The sequence below is a fragment of the Geospiza fortis genome, unplaced genomic scaffold, assembly GCF_000277835.1.
Source record: "Geospiza fortis unplaced genomic scaffold, GeoFor_1.0 scaffold66, whole genome shotgun sequence".
NCBI classification, from domain to species: domain Eukaryota; kingdom Metazoa; phylum Chordata; class Aves; order Passeriformes; family Thraupidae; genus Geospiza; species Geospiza fortis.
In genome coordinates this window covers 9,552,811-9,564,810 of record NW_005054312.1, presented here as the reverse complement: position 1 = coordinate 9,564,810, position 12,000 = coordinate 9,552,811, and the positions used below count along the sequence as shown (strand labels likewise).

General features: G+C 39.0%; 1 protein-coding gene across 2 annotated transcripts in view; it reads right to left on the bottom strand.

The window, feature by feature from the left end:
- The window catches only part of AP2A2 (adaptor related protein complex 2 subunit alpha 2), a 31,142-nt gene that overhangs the window by 13,100 nt on the left and 6,042 nt on the right, over positions 1–12,000 (bottom strand). Inside the window, exons 2-12 of one of the 2 annotated variants that reach the window (XM_031055698.1) lie at positions 10,223–10,365; positions 9,409–9,602; positions 7,542–7,671; positions 6,519–6,620; positions 5,060–5,168; positions 4,412–4,562; positions 3,835–4,003; positions 2,584–2,721; positions 1,163–1,345; positions 732–829; positions 328–559 (exon numbers count right to left, since the gene is read on the bottom strand). In XM_031055698.1, coding sequence (XP_030911558.1) covers positions 328–559; positions 732–829; positions 1,163–1,345; positions 2,584–2,721; positions 3,835–4,003; positions 4,412–4,562; positions 5,060–5,168; positions 6,519–6,620; positions 7,542–7,671; positions 9,409–9,602; positions 10,223–10,365 — 1,649 coding nt within the window. The remainder of the gene's footprint in view (positions 1–327; positions 560–731; positions 830–1,162; positions 1,346–2,583; positions 2,722–3,834; positions 4,004–4,411; positions 4,563–5,059; positions 5,169–6,518; positions 6,621–7,541; positions 7,672–9,408; positions 9,603–10,222; positions 10,366–12,000) is intronic. The other variant, XM_031055699.1, reaches the window with a different exon arrangement.

The following is a 12,000-nucleotide window of genomic DNA, read 5'->3' as shown; positions in this document are numbered from 1 at the left end:
CACTTTTCCTGCCCACCACCAGGTAAGTCCTCAAAAGAAAGCCCCAGCCTTTTGGTATCTAAATTCTCTAGGAGCCTCTATTGTGCCAGCTTTCCCTGGCTTCTCTGCTCCAGATTAACATGTCTTAATGGTCATATGTCCCACTACAGCAATAACAACTTGGAATTTAGCTCTAAATTAAAGATGACTACAGCAGAATTAAGAAGACTAAAAGAGTCAGCATCCATATTGTAATGCTGAGATTTCTGAGCAATCAGGTAAGGTTTAGTTGAGTTTAACTTCCTGACAGAGTACTGCATAATAAAGAAAATAAACCTTTATACCTACCAGTATATCAGTACTAGCAATAGTACTGAGCCTCAAATACTCAACAGCTCTCTGCTGCAGCTCAACATCTGCATTCTTTAGCTGACTGTCACTGCGCAGCACATCTTGAATTGTAGTTTTGATTTCTGGAAACAGGTTCACAAACTTGATGTAGGTAGACAGAAGCAGAGCTCGGGTAGGAACACTACACAGATGAAACTTGGAATGTAGCAAGTTGAACTGGATGAGGGGACTTGAAAGAAGGAAAAAGAAATTTCTTCAGTTTTTGTAGATATGATAATCCTCATTATTGCATTATTAACAAGAGCTGAATGAGTTGTTAACTAGCCTTTAGGAATGCTAGGAATTAAATTCTTTACAAAAACCATTACTACTTCAATTCAGTATTTTAGAAGGTATTTTACCTTGATCTTGGATCACCTGCTATCAGATTTCCAAATTCTCCCAAGATGTAGCCACCTACTTTTACAAGATTCTCGTGGCATGCTGGAGCTTGAAGGGCCTGTAACACATTAATAATTATTGATATGCAATGTACAAAAAGAACCATCTTTTCTGTCACTTCCATTCCCTGTTTCTCATCTACTTTCCTCCAAGAGCAGACTGTGGATCTAGGCACTACAGAGTGCTTATGAGAAAACCATCATGGGTGGTATGATTTCACAGAAGACTCTAATGTGAGTATTACTTGATTAAGAGCATTCTTAGGCCCATCTAGCAGTACTGTGGACTTTTGATAACAGATAGAGCTCCTTAAGTTTCCCCTGTTATGTCACGTGGTGCTTCCTTAATTCTTAGCTCATTTTGAAAGGGAATTGAAAACAGTTACTCTTACCTCAAACACAGTCTTTGCTGCATATCCTTGCACATCATCCCTGTTGATGACAATCTGAATAACTCGGTACCACACTTCTTCACTGACATAGTCACCAGCAATGCGAATGAGATTCAGGATTGTATCCACATACCAGGTGTAATCCACTGCATACTTCTCAGCTAGAATTGCAACCTTCAGAACCTGAGCACACAAAACAGATCACAGAAAGTTGACTAGCTTTTACTACGAGCTGTATACACCTGGTGATGCCCCACACTGGCCCAGAAGCCTCAGTTTCAGATGGATGAGCTTGTTCACTTGTTCCCACAGCTAAGGTGAAAGGAGAACATTGAGATGCTGTGCCAGAATACAGCACTTGCCAAGCACATATTGCTTTCCCCATAATGCATTCAAGTATGTTGTATCTTTGTAACTTTCCAATTGTGTACCTAAGTGATCAAGAGCAATTTATAGAACATTTTTTTGTTTGCTAGAAAAACACCGTCTAAACTACCACTGAGACAGGATCAAATAGGAAATTGGAAACCTCTCAAAAAAAGGCAAAAGAAAACTCAAGATAGCAGAGGCAAATAGAGTCACCAAAGCACAGCTGACTTTTTCAGGTCATACTCAGATTTCTGCATCCTGAAGCAAACAATCAGCTTCAGGGGAGACTCCAAAAAGTTTATTATCAGTTGCATTTACTACTCTTAAAAGAACAGGTCAATATGAGGGAACAGAATGAAATTCTCACTATATGCCAAGTCAGGGGACATTGCCAACAGCAACCAGACAGCACAAGAGGTAAATCAACAGTGTACTACACATTCACTTCTCCAAGCAAGGGACTTCAGCACCTAAGCTAAATAACTACTCTAAGTACAAGTTTTGTTTACCATCCTAAAAAGGTTGAAGTTGAGTATTTCAACTTTTATTCTACTAGTAGGAAGAGGATAAATATCAGGCCTCTTAGCTGATTAGAAGGTATTGGTTTTGGGAACCCTTAGACTGAACATTCTCAGGGCATACAAAGTTCTACCTACAAATAAGCATTCACCACTAATGTTTGAAGCTAGTGAACAATTCACTAGAGTAGGACCTAACCCTCAGATGTAGAGAATGTGTTAGTGGCTCACATATAAAATTCATTTTGCTTTCTATATACACTGTCCTGAGGCCAAGATCAGCTTTTAAAATTCTTAAGTTTCCAAGGTTTCCCCCCTGCCCCCTGGATTAGTTGAACCTAAATTCTTTGCTATTACACTACAAAGTTAGGAGTTTTTTGTTTGTTTTAGTAGTTTTCTCTAGGGTTTTTTTTTTAAGCCCCAATGAAAAGCAATCTCTATCACAGACCATGCAGCATCCTAATCAATAAATTATATTTATGGTACCAAATCCAGCTACAAAACAAATATTTAAGGAAAACACCAACAGCTTACAATTTCTTCTCTAATGGAATAATCAGCAGTCTCCAGATAATTGAGCATTTCAGCCACAATCTGCTGGGCATTGCTTCGGTCACACATTGCATACAGGAGATCTACAGCTCTTTGTCGTACACTCACATCTCTTTCAGTCTGCAAAAAGACACAAAGGTCAAGATGATTTCATCTTTGCTTGGAAAGTACACACAACTTAAGAGACGAAACCTAGTATAATACACGGTGAAATTTAAAACAAATGAATTTGCGTAATTTTTCAGATGCAGAATGAACTCAGATATACCCTTTATATAAGCTGTTTCTTATACTATTTCTCATTTTCAGTCACCTAGGAAAAGCTCAGTGGAGACTTAGCTTCCTGCTTTTAAAGACTATCACAAAAATTCAAATCATCAGGTTTTGTTTCTGTAGTGCACTTATTCAAATCTATGCAGGTGCTGAAAGAATGGACGAGTTTGTACAGAACACTTCAGTATTACGCAGAGTAGGGTGGGTGAATTTGTAGTATACTATGCACTGAGTAACTGGTACCAGTGGCCACAAATGCACCAATAACTGGCTGAAATTGTTAAATTGTTACAAGGCCAATGAGCATTTAGCTACCTGCAGGTTTAGTGTCAGGCATGCCTTGTAACAACTGAAGTCCAGCTAGAACAAATACATATTTTGAACTTAGACAAATGTGTATGTGCTACAGCACAAACTTGGAAGAAAACAAAGCATTTCAACATCCAAGTATGCAAGTACATTTACATGCAAATCAGTCTTACTCTTTTGACTTCTGCTTTGTCACATAAACATGGCCTGGGATTATGTCTTTCTGGCTTCCGGTCTTTACAATTCTGTAATGCAAGCTGATCTGCTCTACCATTCCCCATGAGCTAATACAGCAACACAACAATAAAACTGTTTTCTCATCATTCTCAATTTTGAAATTCCACATTTTTAAACAATTATTCATCTTCAGCCTACACTTGGGCAGATACCAGTGTTACAGGGGACACAGCTTCAAGTATCAGATTTACCAGCAAAGTGCAAAATCAACAAAAGCTGACCACTGTAATTACCGGCACAGCAAGATTTTGCTGGATTGAGGTAAACTGAGGTAGACATCAAAGAATAATTCATTTGATTCCTAAGTATTATTAACTTAACTGGGGACAAGGAGCTTGGGGCAGTGGGGGAGAGGGCACTGAGGCAGGGGAGAAGACAACACTTACAACCAGACCACACACTTCCAATATTTACCTTCAATGCATTGATAACTGTTTCTATGTGTGTTTTCACAGCCTCATGTGAGAATTCAGAGCTGGCAAGCGTGCACATGCTTTCCAGTGCTAGGTAACGCAAATTAGTTTCTCGGTGCTGCAAGAACTGACCTAGCTGGTTACAGGCACGGACTAGCAGGTTTGGCTCACTGCACAGAACAGGAGAGAAAGTGAAAGGGTTAAAAGCAACAGGTTTGAGAACACTCAATTCAGAATACTATTTCTGCAGTGGAGATTTCTTAAAATGCTTCAAAGTGTCTGCTAGAATGCTTTGCTAGTGAAATGCAAATTCAGATACTGTGAGCAAATAATCTCTGTTGGATTAGAGCAGTGGGGTCAATACAAAACATCAAATAAAGAAGCAGCAAAACCCAAAGCTACACAGCTCATGAACACTGTTCAGTGACATTGCTGTGGTTATGTTCCAATCCAGCGAGCAACTTTGTGTTCTTTTCCCCTTCACTCCCTCCCACATTAAAATCTGATTAACTGTTAAAGACATAGCCCCATCTTTTCACTTTAAAAGCCCCTCTGATAACAGTATTGTCCCAGCTCACCTGTCATGATGTATAATTAAGCTTATTGCCTCGAACAGGACAGCATTCTTTGCATTTGAGTGTTGAACCTTCTTTGACTTTGGTGGCTCCTGTGCTTTGTTGAGGATGGTTTCCAGGCATTCTGTCAGACGGCCACGTACCGCAGGGTCTTCTGGAGAACAATGAGCCGTTGGACAACTTCATTTTGCTCCAAACCCTAATCCCTACCTTAGGTTTTCCCCTGGCTGAATCCAAATTAACTAAATTATTCTGAGACATTAAAAGCATTTACACTCCCCAACATACACGTGGGAAAAGAACTCCAAGCCACAGTTCTATTTGGGTGAGAAGAAAAGACAAACAATCTGTACTACAATATACTTGGAGGCTTTAATATAGTTGATAGTATTAATGAATATTTAAAATGGCAGCTGCCAATGATTTGTAAAATGCACACTGGTTAGACATTTTGTTAAAATTAAACACAACATAACTCAAAAGGCCAAGTACCTTAGAGCTACTAGAAACACTCAGGAGTACAAACTTCAGTGTCTTTACCTTAAGACAATGTGCTTGCATTCCAAGCTATGGTAACACTGCAGTGCAGTAGCTCTTTGGAGCCAGTGTACTGCGTAAGGGAGATGACCAGTGCTGTGATGTGTGCATTACCTGGAGGCGGATAGCACTGTAACAGCCTCAGAAGTTTCACAGATAGCCAGGGAGCAGGAACAAAGTAATATGTGTAGTCCTGAAGGTCTGTTGATGCAGAAGTTACAATCTGTAAAACAAACAGCCAGCATGTCAGCTGCTGAAGTTGATTCACAAGCTTCAAAAGGACCCAAAGAACACTGTAGGTCACCTCTGACAGAAGCTTAAAAAACTGTGTCACTAGCAATGTCTAGTTCAGTAGATTAATTAGGTGCAAGCTGTCATCCTATGAGTACACCACAGTAAATGCTACTAATGGACATCCAGTTTTGTAGATACAGAAGTCTAGACAGTCTCTTCTGAAAGCCTACTCGCTTTTGTAAAGAATGAAGACAACCATCTTGTAACATCAAAATGTTTAACCAGAAGTTAGACTTTCTCTGTTCTAGCAGTTCACAGATTCAGCGAGCAGTCTGCTGGCTGCTGACAGGTGAGCCTGCAATTCAAGTACAAGATGCTATGACAGACTGACCTAAAGCAGAAGGATCAACTAACACCTTCAGTAGCATCCATACAGCAAAGCAAAAAAGAGATAGCATTCACAGAAGAAGTTTATATGCATAATGAAATGTGGCAAGGATTAGATTAGATTGCCCCTCTTAATAGATTAATTTTACCCCTTTTATTCTAGGGTAACCATGAGTTTGGCACTAGCTTTGCTCAAAATAATTGTACCTAATTCTTACTGCTCCATTACAGAACAGCCTTTCACTTCCATCAGCACTCCCTTAAGTATTAGAAAAAAAATCTTCATATTTGAAAAGAAAGCAAACAAGTAATCTGGGTATAAGACTGTGTAAAACTGGGTGTAAAACACATTTATGAACTAGCAGCCTCCCTAGTCTTGCACACCTTCCAAAAGGAGGGGGAAAACAAAATCAAACAGAACAGTGACATCAGTTTTCCAGCACAGAAATGTTAACTTACAGACATTTGTCCCCACTCCTCCCTGCTCCTGCTTAACTACCTACATCATTTACAGAGTATCAATGCTTATGATTATTAAGTTAGCAGCAGCTCAAAAGAAGGAATAGGAAGACAATTAGTCTTGTAAGAAGCTTAGATAAAGTTAAAGCTACAATCTGTATTTTTGAGGGGTTTATGTGGAGTCTGTAGAATCAGTCTTTGATCCAACTATTCTTTGCTATTACAGCAACAAAGTGAAGATTAGTACTTGGAGCACAGCAGGGATTAAACCAAGAAAGTTTGGGCAAGCCAATACAGCTTTCTGTCCTGGTAAGCAATAAGCATTTAGAGGTTACCTGAAGCACCCACATGAAGTGACACTGAATCATCTTCACATTTCAAGGTACAGTAAACTAATCTGACCCTAGAAAGCTGAACAGGAACCTAACCTGCTCTAGAAAGCTGAGTAAATTAATCAACAGTGAAGTATTATCAGGGTTATCACTGGACTCACTCTGCTTAATCTAGACACTGCCAAGGAGACTGAAGTCTTAAACTCTTCTGGGTTCTTCTGTGCCAAAGTGGTGATCAGACTTGTAGCTGCAGTAACCACACCCTAGGAAAAAAAAAAAAAAACCAAACACAAAAAAAAACCATGTTCAGTTTTGGATCAGTTTACGACACTGCCCATTAACACCTTTCAATTCAACTGTTTTTTAATATACAAAAAAATTGTTTATCCCCATTACAAAGCCCTACATTAAAAAAACTCTTATTTGGCTAGCAGCTAGACTAATTACACACCTGCAGAATCCAACAGAGTTTTCAACAACATGATACTGCCATGCTATTAAAATTAAGCCCGGACACAAATTGTCCTACTATACAAGAGAAGCATAAGCAGAAGAAATTCAATGCAGCAGATCATCCAGGACAGAATTCTTACAACCCAGCATGAGGAGAGGGCTTTGTATAACACAAGCACTGGATATTACTACTGCAGACTAAATCACTCATTACTGTTGAGGCACAGGTATTAATAGCCTTATTTCCATAAAGTAACTGGACTGGGGGAAAAAACAGGGTCTCCTTTCTAAAGCAAGAGGATTTTTTAAGCATCAAAGTAAGAATGACATGGACATCACCTGACAAGGAAGTCTAAGCAATGACAAATCAAGTCTTGAATCTTTAGTGCAGACCTATCCTTAAAAGGCCTAGGGCAATTAATATTACACCTATGCAATGTAACTTAGTGTAATAAGGCATAAGATTAATTAATTTACAGCCAGAGGAAAAGAAGAACTTTAACATACTATTCTCGTATCTACAGTGAAAAAGTAAACAAATCTTTATTAAAAATTAATAAATACAGCAAATAAAAAAGGGCAACTCCTTCCATTTTTTTCCCAAAGCCTGAAGACAACAGCAAGCCACTTGTTTGAAAGACTCAAGAAGAAATAAATTGTGTATTGAACAGCAGAAGTCACATCATTCTCTTTACACACTAGGCCCAAGAAGCATAATGAGGCTGATTTACCAAGTGCTGGTCATTGAGGAGATGCACCACTCGAGATGTCCAGTCTCCCATGGGAACAAGGTCAGGAGAAGTTCTGTATAAACGCAGCAAGCATAAAGCAGCACTTTGCTTCACACTATCCATTGTGTCTCTGCAAGACATACACACTGATTTAAAATACAGTGGTTAAGGCACAGCAATACCTGCAGGACAGCTTTATGCCAGATCTCACACTGACTCAGCATCCCTGCCCAGGCTGCATCTTTTCAACAGAAGGTCAGTGAAGTTTTCTTATGCTGAAGTATTTGTTCTTCTTAATTTTTCCAGTAAGTTTACTTAGTCAAGTTTTCAACTATTATAGAGGCAACAAGACATATGTAATGATTCTTTACAAAGTGGAGTGACATTTCACATCTTTTATGAGAACTGAAAGTTCATCTCATCTGATCACAAGAACAAGCTTCTTCCAGGCTGACTGAAATCAGACAGTTCAGATACTACCTTATGAATGTGACTAAAGCTGGATCTACTGATAGGTCCTGCATGTCAGATATAAATCATGAACTACTCAACAGCTTCAGCACCTACAGCTAGAATGTAAGGTGGCTGTCAACAAGCACACAACCTACAAATCTATTCAACTTGCCATCTCAGCTGCTGGCACAGAAATGGACTATTTTAAGAGTGGCAAGCAAGGAGCTATTCTAATTCAGTGAACTCCTTTTCACAAAGTTGTTGATTATTAAGCATTTTGTGTGACGCACAGACAACAGCTATAAAATGTACAGAGCACTACCAGTAAGAGTTTTAAGAGGCAAGAGAGCTACAATGAATTGGCAAATGCAACTGACCATGCTCATTCTGCCCAGGCCACTTAGACAGGACAGGCACACAAACGTGTTTCATATACATTATCTTAGAAATGCAGAAGGAACGAGACCCTGAAGAGTGATCTCATAAAACATAAACACAGCTTGAAGTTTAAACACTGACCTGAAGATGCTGTGCTCTGTTTGCGATTAGTGACCCCAAGTGATATTTTTGGAATTTTTTAAGGCTATCTTATTAAAACCCCATGACTCATCACTGCAGTATTGTCTCCACTATGCTACATGGAGAACAGCACCTGGCAATGACAGTGGCCTGACATTTAGAATACAGTTCTTACACCACATGCCACTTTTTATATTAATGTAAGACAGTTACTTGTTATAAGAAGAACCATGTATATTCTAAAACATTGCATATCCCTAGAGTTTAAATGCACTGTTTGCACTTGGACATTTTAAGTTTCAAAATAAATTAGCCCTACAATCCCAGGTCCAACTTTACATTGACTTAACTATAGTTTCAGACATTTGCCAGGTCTGTTTAGAAACTTTCACCTATACCAAATTAAGAAAGCTGGTAGTGACTGCCATTTTCACAAAGTGCTCTTAACATGGTTACTAGAGGAAGTAAGAAAACTCACAAATCATTATTATCATGTTCCTTATGAATTCAGTATATTTACATAAGAACTTCAGTTTATAACAAAATTTGTAGTATAAGCATCTATTTAAGTTCATTTATTTTTTTATCAGGAGAGGTAAGGAAAGTAAAACATATGCATTTCAGGGGTATTCAGTACCAGAGATGTATCTAAAACAAAAATAAGATCACAACAAGGCTGTAAAAGCCTGCTCAAGACACCAAAACTCTTAATTTTCACTCTAGTCTTACACTCCTACAAGCAACTCCGCACGCAGGCAAGCACCTGCAGGTATTGGAACTGTCATTATCACTGCCAAGCCCCGGGCTGTAGAGCCCAAGCTTAAGGTATTGCAATGGAACCAAGTTGCTGAAAGGTTTATGGGTGTTGTATTCAAAAGAGGCATATCACACCTACCCAGCCACAAGAATTTTGGGAATTTCTCCAGCAAATGCTTCCGCCATCTCCCGGCTGCCCACATTGGCAATGCAGTGCAGAGCAAGGCCCATGAAGGTGGGGTTGCGGCTGGCCAGGTCGTTCTTGATGGCATTGTTTATCAAGCGGATGAGCTCGCTGTTGGAGTTCACCAGCACGGAGATGAACAGATAGCCCTGTGAGTCACAACATGGAAAATCTATTTGAGCTGACTTCATTTATTGTGGCATTAACAGGAACTATTATTTCTTTGACACATACACTTCTCTCCAATTTCATATGGGCAGAACTGGGCATTTAGACAGAGCGAAGGCTAGAAAGATTAAGTGAATTAAACAAAACTGAGTAAGTTCACTGTTACCCTAATTATCTGGTTTTAAGTGTCTTCTCAGTCTATTCTGGCATATACTCAAATGATCATTTTAGATGGATGGGGACCAATCAAGATTTTGGCTTATTATTCAAATACTAATAAGTTACATGCAACTGATAAATACAGCCTTACCTAGGGAGATGGAAAGAGACATTTGGAAAATTAAAAGGTACTTACCTTTTAATGCATGACTCAAGGCAGTTTCTTAATAAGACTAATAATTTTATATAGAATGCACATTTTTTGCAACTAGTTCAAGACTCCCTGTGTACAAAAGTATTTAGATTTCAGAATCACTCCTAGAGCCAAAATAAGGCTTTAAGCCAGGGCAGGGGGAATGAAGCAAAATTCTTTATAGACTCCACAGCTGAGGCAGGATATCAGACAGACCAGTTTATCTTTTTTAGAGCTCAAGTTACTCACGATTTGTTTCTCTGTATATCTATTGGAACTGAGCAGGTTTACAGCTTCCATGTGACCAAAGTCAATGTCATGCCCCAGCAGAAAGATGAAGAGCAGTTTGCAGACATATTTTTTCTTACTGTAACCATCCAGAGCCTTGTCACCTGAAAAGCAAGGAAACAAACAATTAAGTCTATGTTGAGCTTTTACCTTGGTTACTTAGTGATAATTCCATCTACCATTATCTATATCCTAAAGGATGGTGATGAAAGGATGGTCAGGAAAAAATGCTGTCATCTAGTCCTTGAATTATCCTGCAGTGTCCTTAGAGTATGTTCCTACTAAGAGGCAGCACATCCATGCTCGCTCCATTTTGATTTTCCCGCTTCGGTTAAGAACATTCATGTCTTCCATATATGTTCTCCTCTGAAACCAATTATCAAACCTTTATCTCAGTAAAAGTGTTAATGTACTTTTCCAAGTTCACCAATTTAGAGAACTCAGTAGCAACAAAAAAAACCTCAGCAAGCTGTTTTACAAAGCTCATGTGACAATGGTCTATTCCAAAGACTGGAAGAAATACATGAAATGAGAGTATCATGAGAATTTTACAGCTTTTGTAAAATGAAAGTTTTCACAAGTGTTCCAGTTTCAGAAGAAAAATGCACTCTAAATAGGTTTGGCCATATGTTGCAGTACTGCTGATTTTAGAAGCTTGCAGAAGCAACATGGAGCAGTGCAGCTTCCAGTTCATCAGGAGACCATTGCTTTTCCTGAAGGGAGGAGCTACCTATGAAAATAACACTTTCTGTGCTACATTCCCTCCTTATCTCAAATCAGGAAATAAAGGGGTATCCAGTAAATCAGGCAAGACTGACTGCTGGGTAGCAAAACTCTGATATATACTGCTGCCTAACAGACTATATAAGCTCCTTCACCTCAGCATTCTGGGCCTGCAATAACTGATCTGTCACATCAAATGTGTATTTCTTGGTGACGGGCAAGCTCAGCCAGCAACAGCACTGCATACACTAAAGCTTCAATAAGATATCCCTTACTCATTGCCCTTGCCAATAAAAGCTCTAAGCTGCCTTTTTATTTCATATTTAGCTGTCTGTTACATAAATCTGAAGTTTAAAAAGAATCTTAATAGTACAGAAGTTGCTCCTTCTTCCTTCTCATGAACTGACACAGAGGCATATTAAATTTGCCAGGCCACATGAATCTACAGCTCCCCTGGATTTCACATTACATTCACAGACTGGATAAAAACCAAGGAAACTTTACCACTACTAAACTTACAGTTAGTGAAGGAATGAAGACTACCATCTATGTGTGAAGACATGTAACAGTGAACCAACAGAAAGCATACTGGCCCACTGAAGTACACAATGCTAAAAGGTTATGTTTACAAGCTGCATTTTGGGGGTTGCTTTCTATTCTGACCCTAAAAAATTATTCTATTTAATCTTATTTCAACTGAGATCAATTTAAGCAAACACTGCTATTTCAATTCAGACAATGATACCCTTCTAATTTGGGTTTTTAGGCACCCATTGATTTTTTTAAACTGGCACAGACACTGCATCAGTTGCCATTAAAAAGCTTCACCTTAAAGCTATTTTTACATCGTGCAAATAAGGAGTCATCTTCAGGGCCATACTGCAGAAGCCAATATATGTCACATTTCACTTCAATACAGGAGGCAGCACTACTGAAGATACCCACAGCAGTGAAATTCTGCTGTACTGGATCCTGTGAGCATCCTCTGACAACAGGCAGCTCCGCAGAAAGCTGTC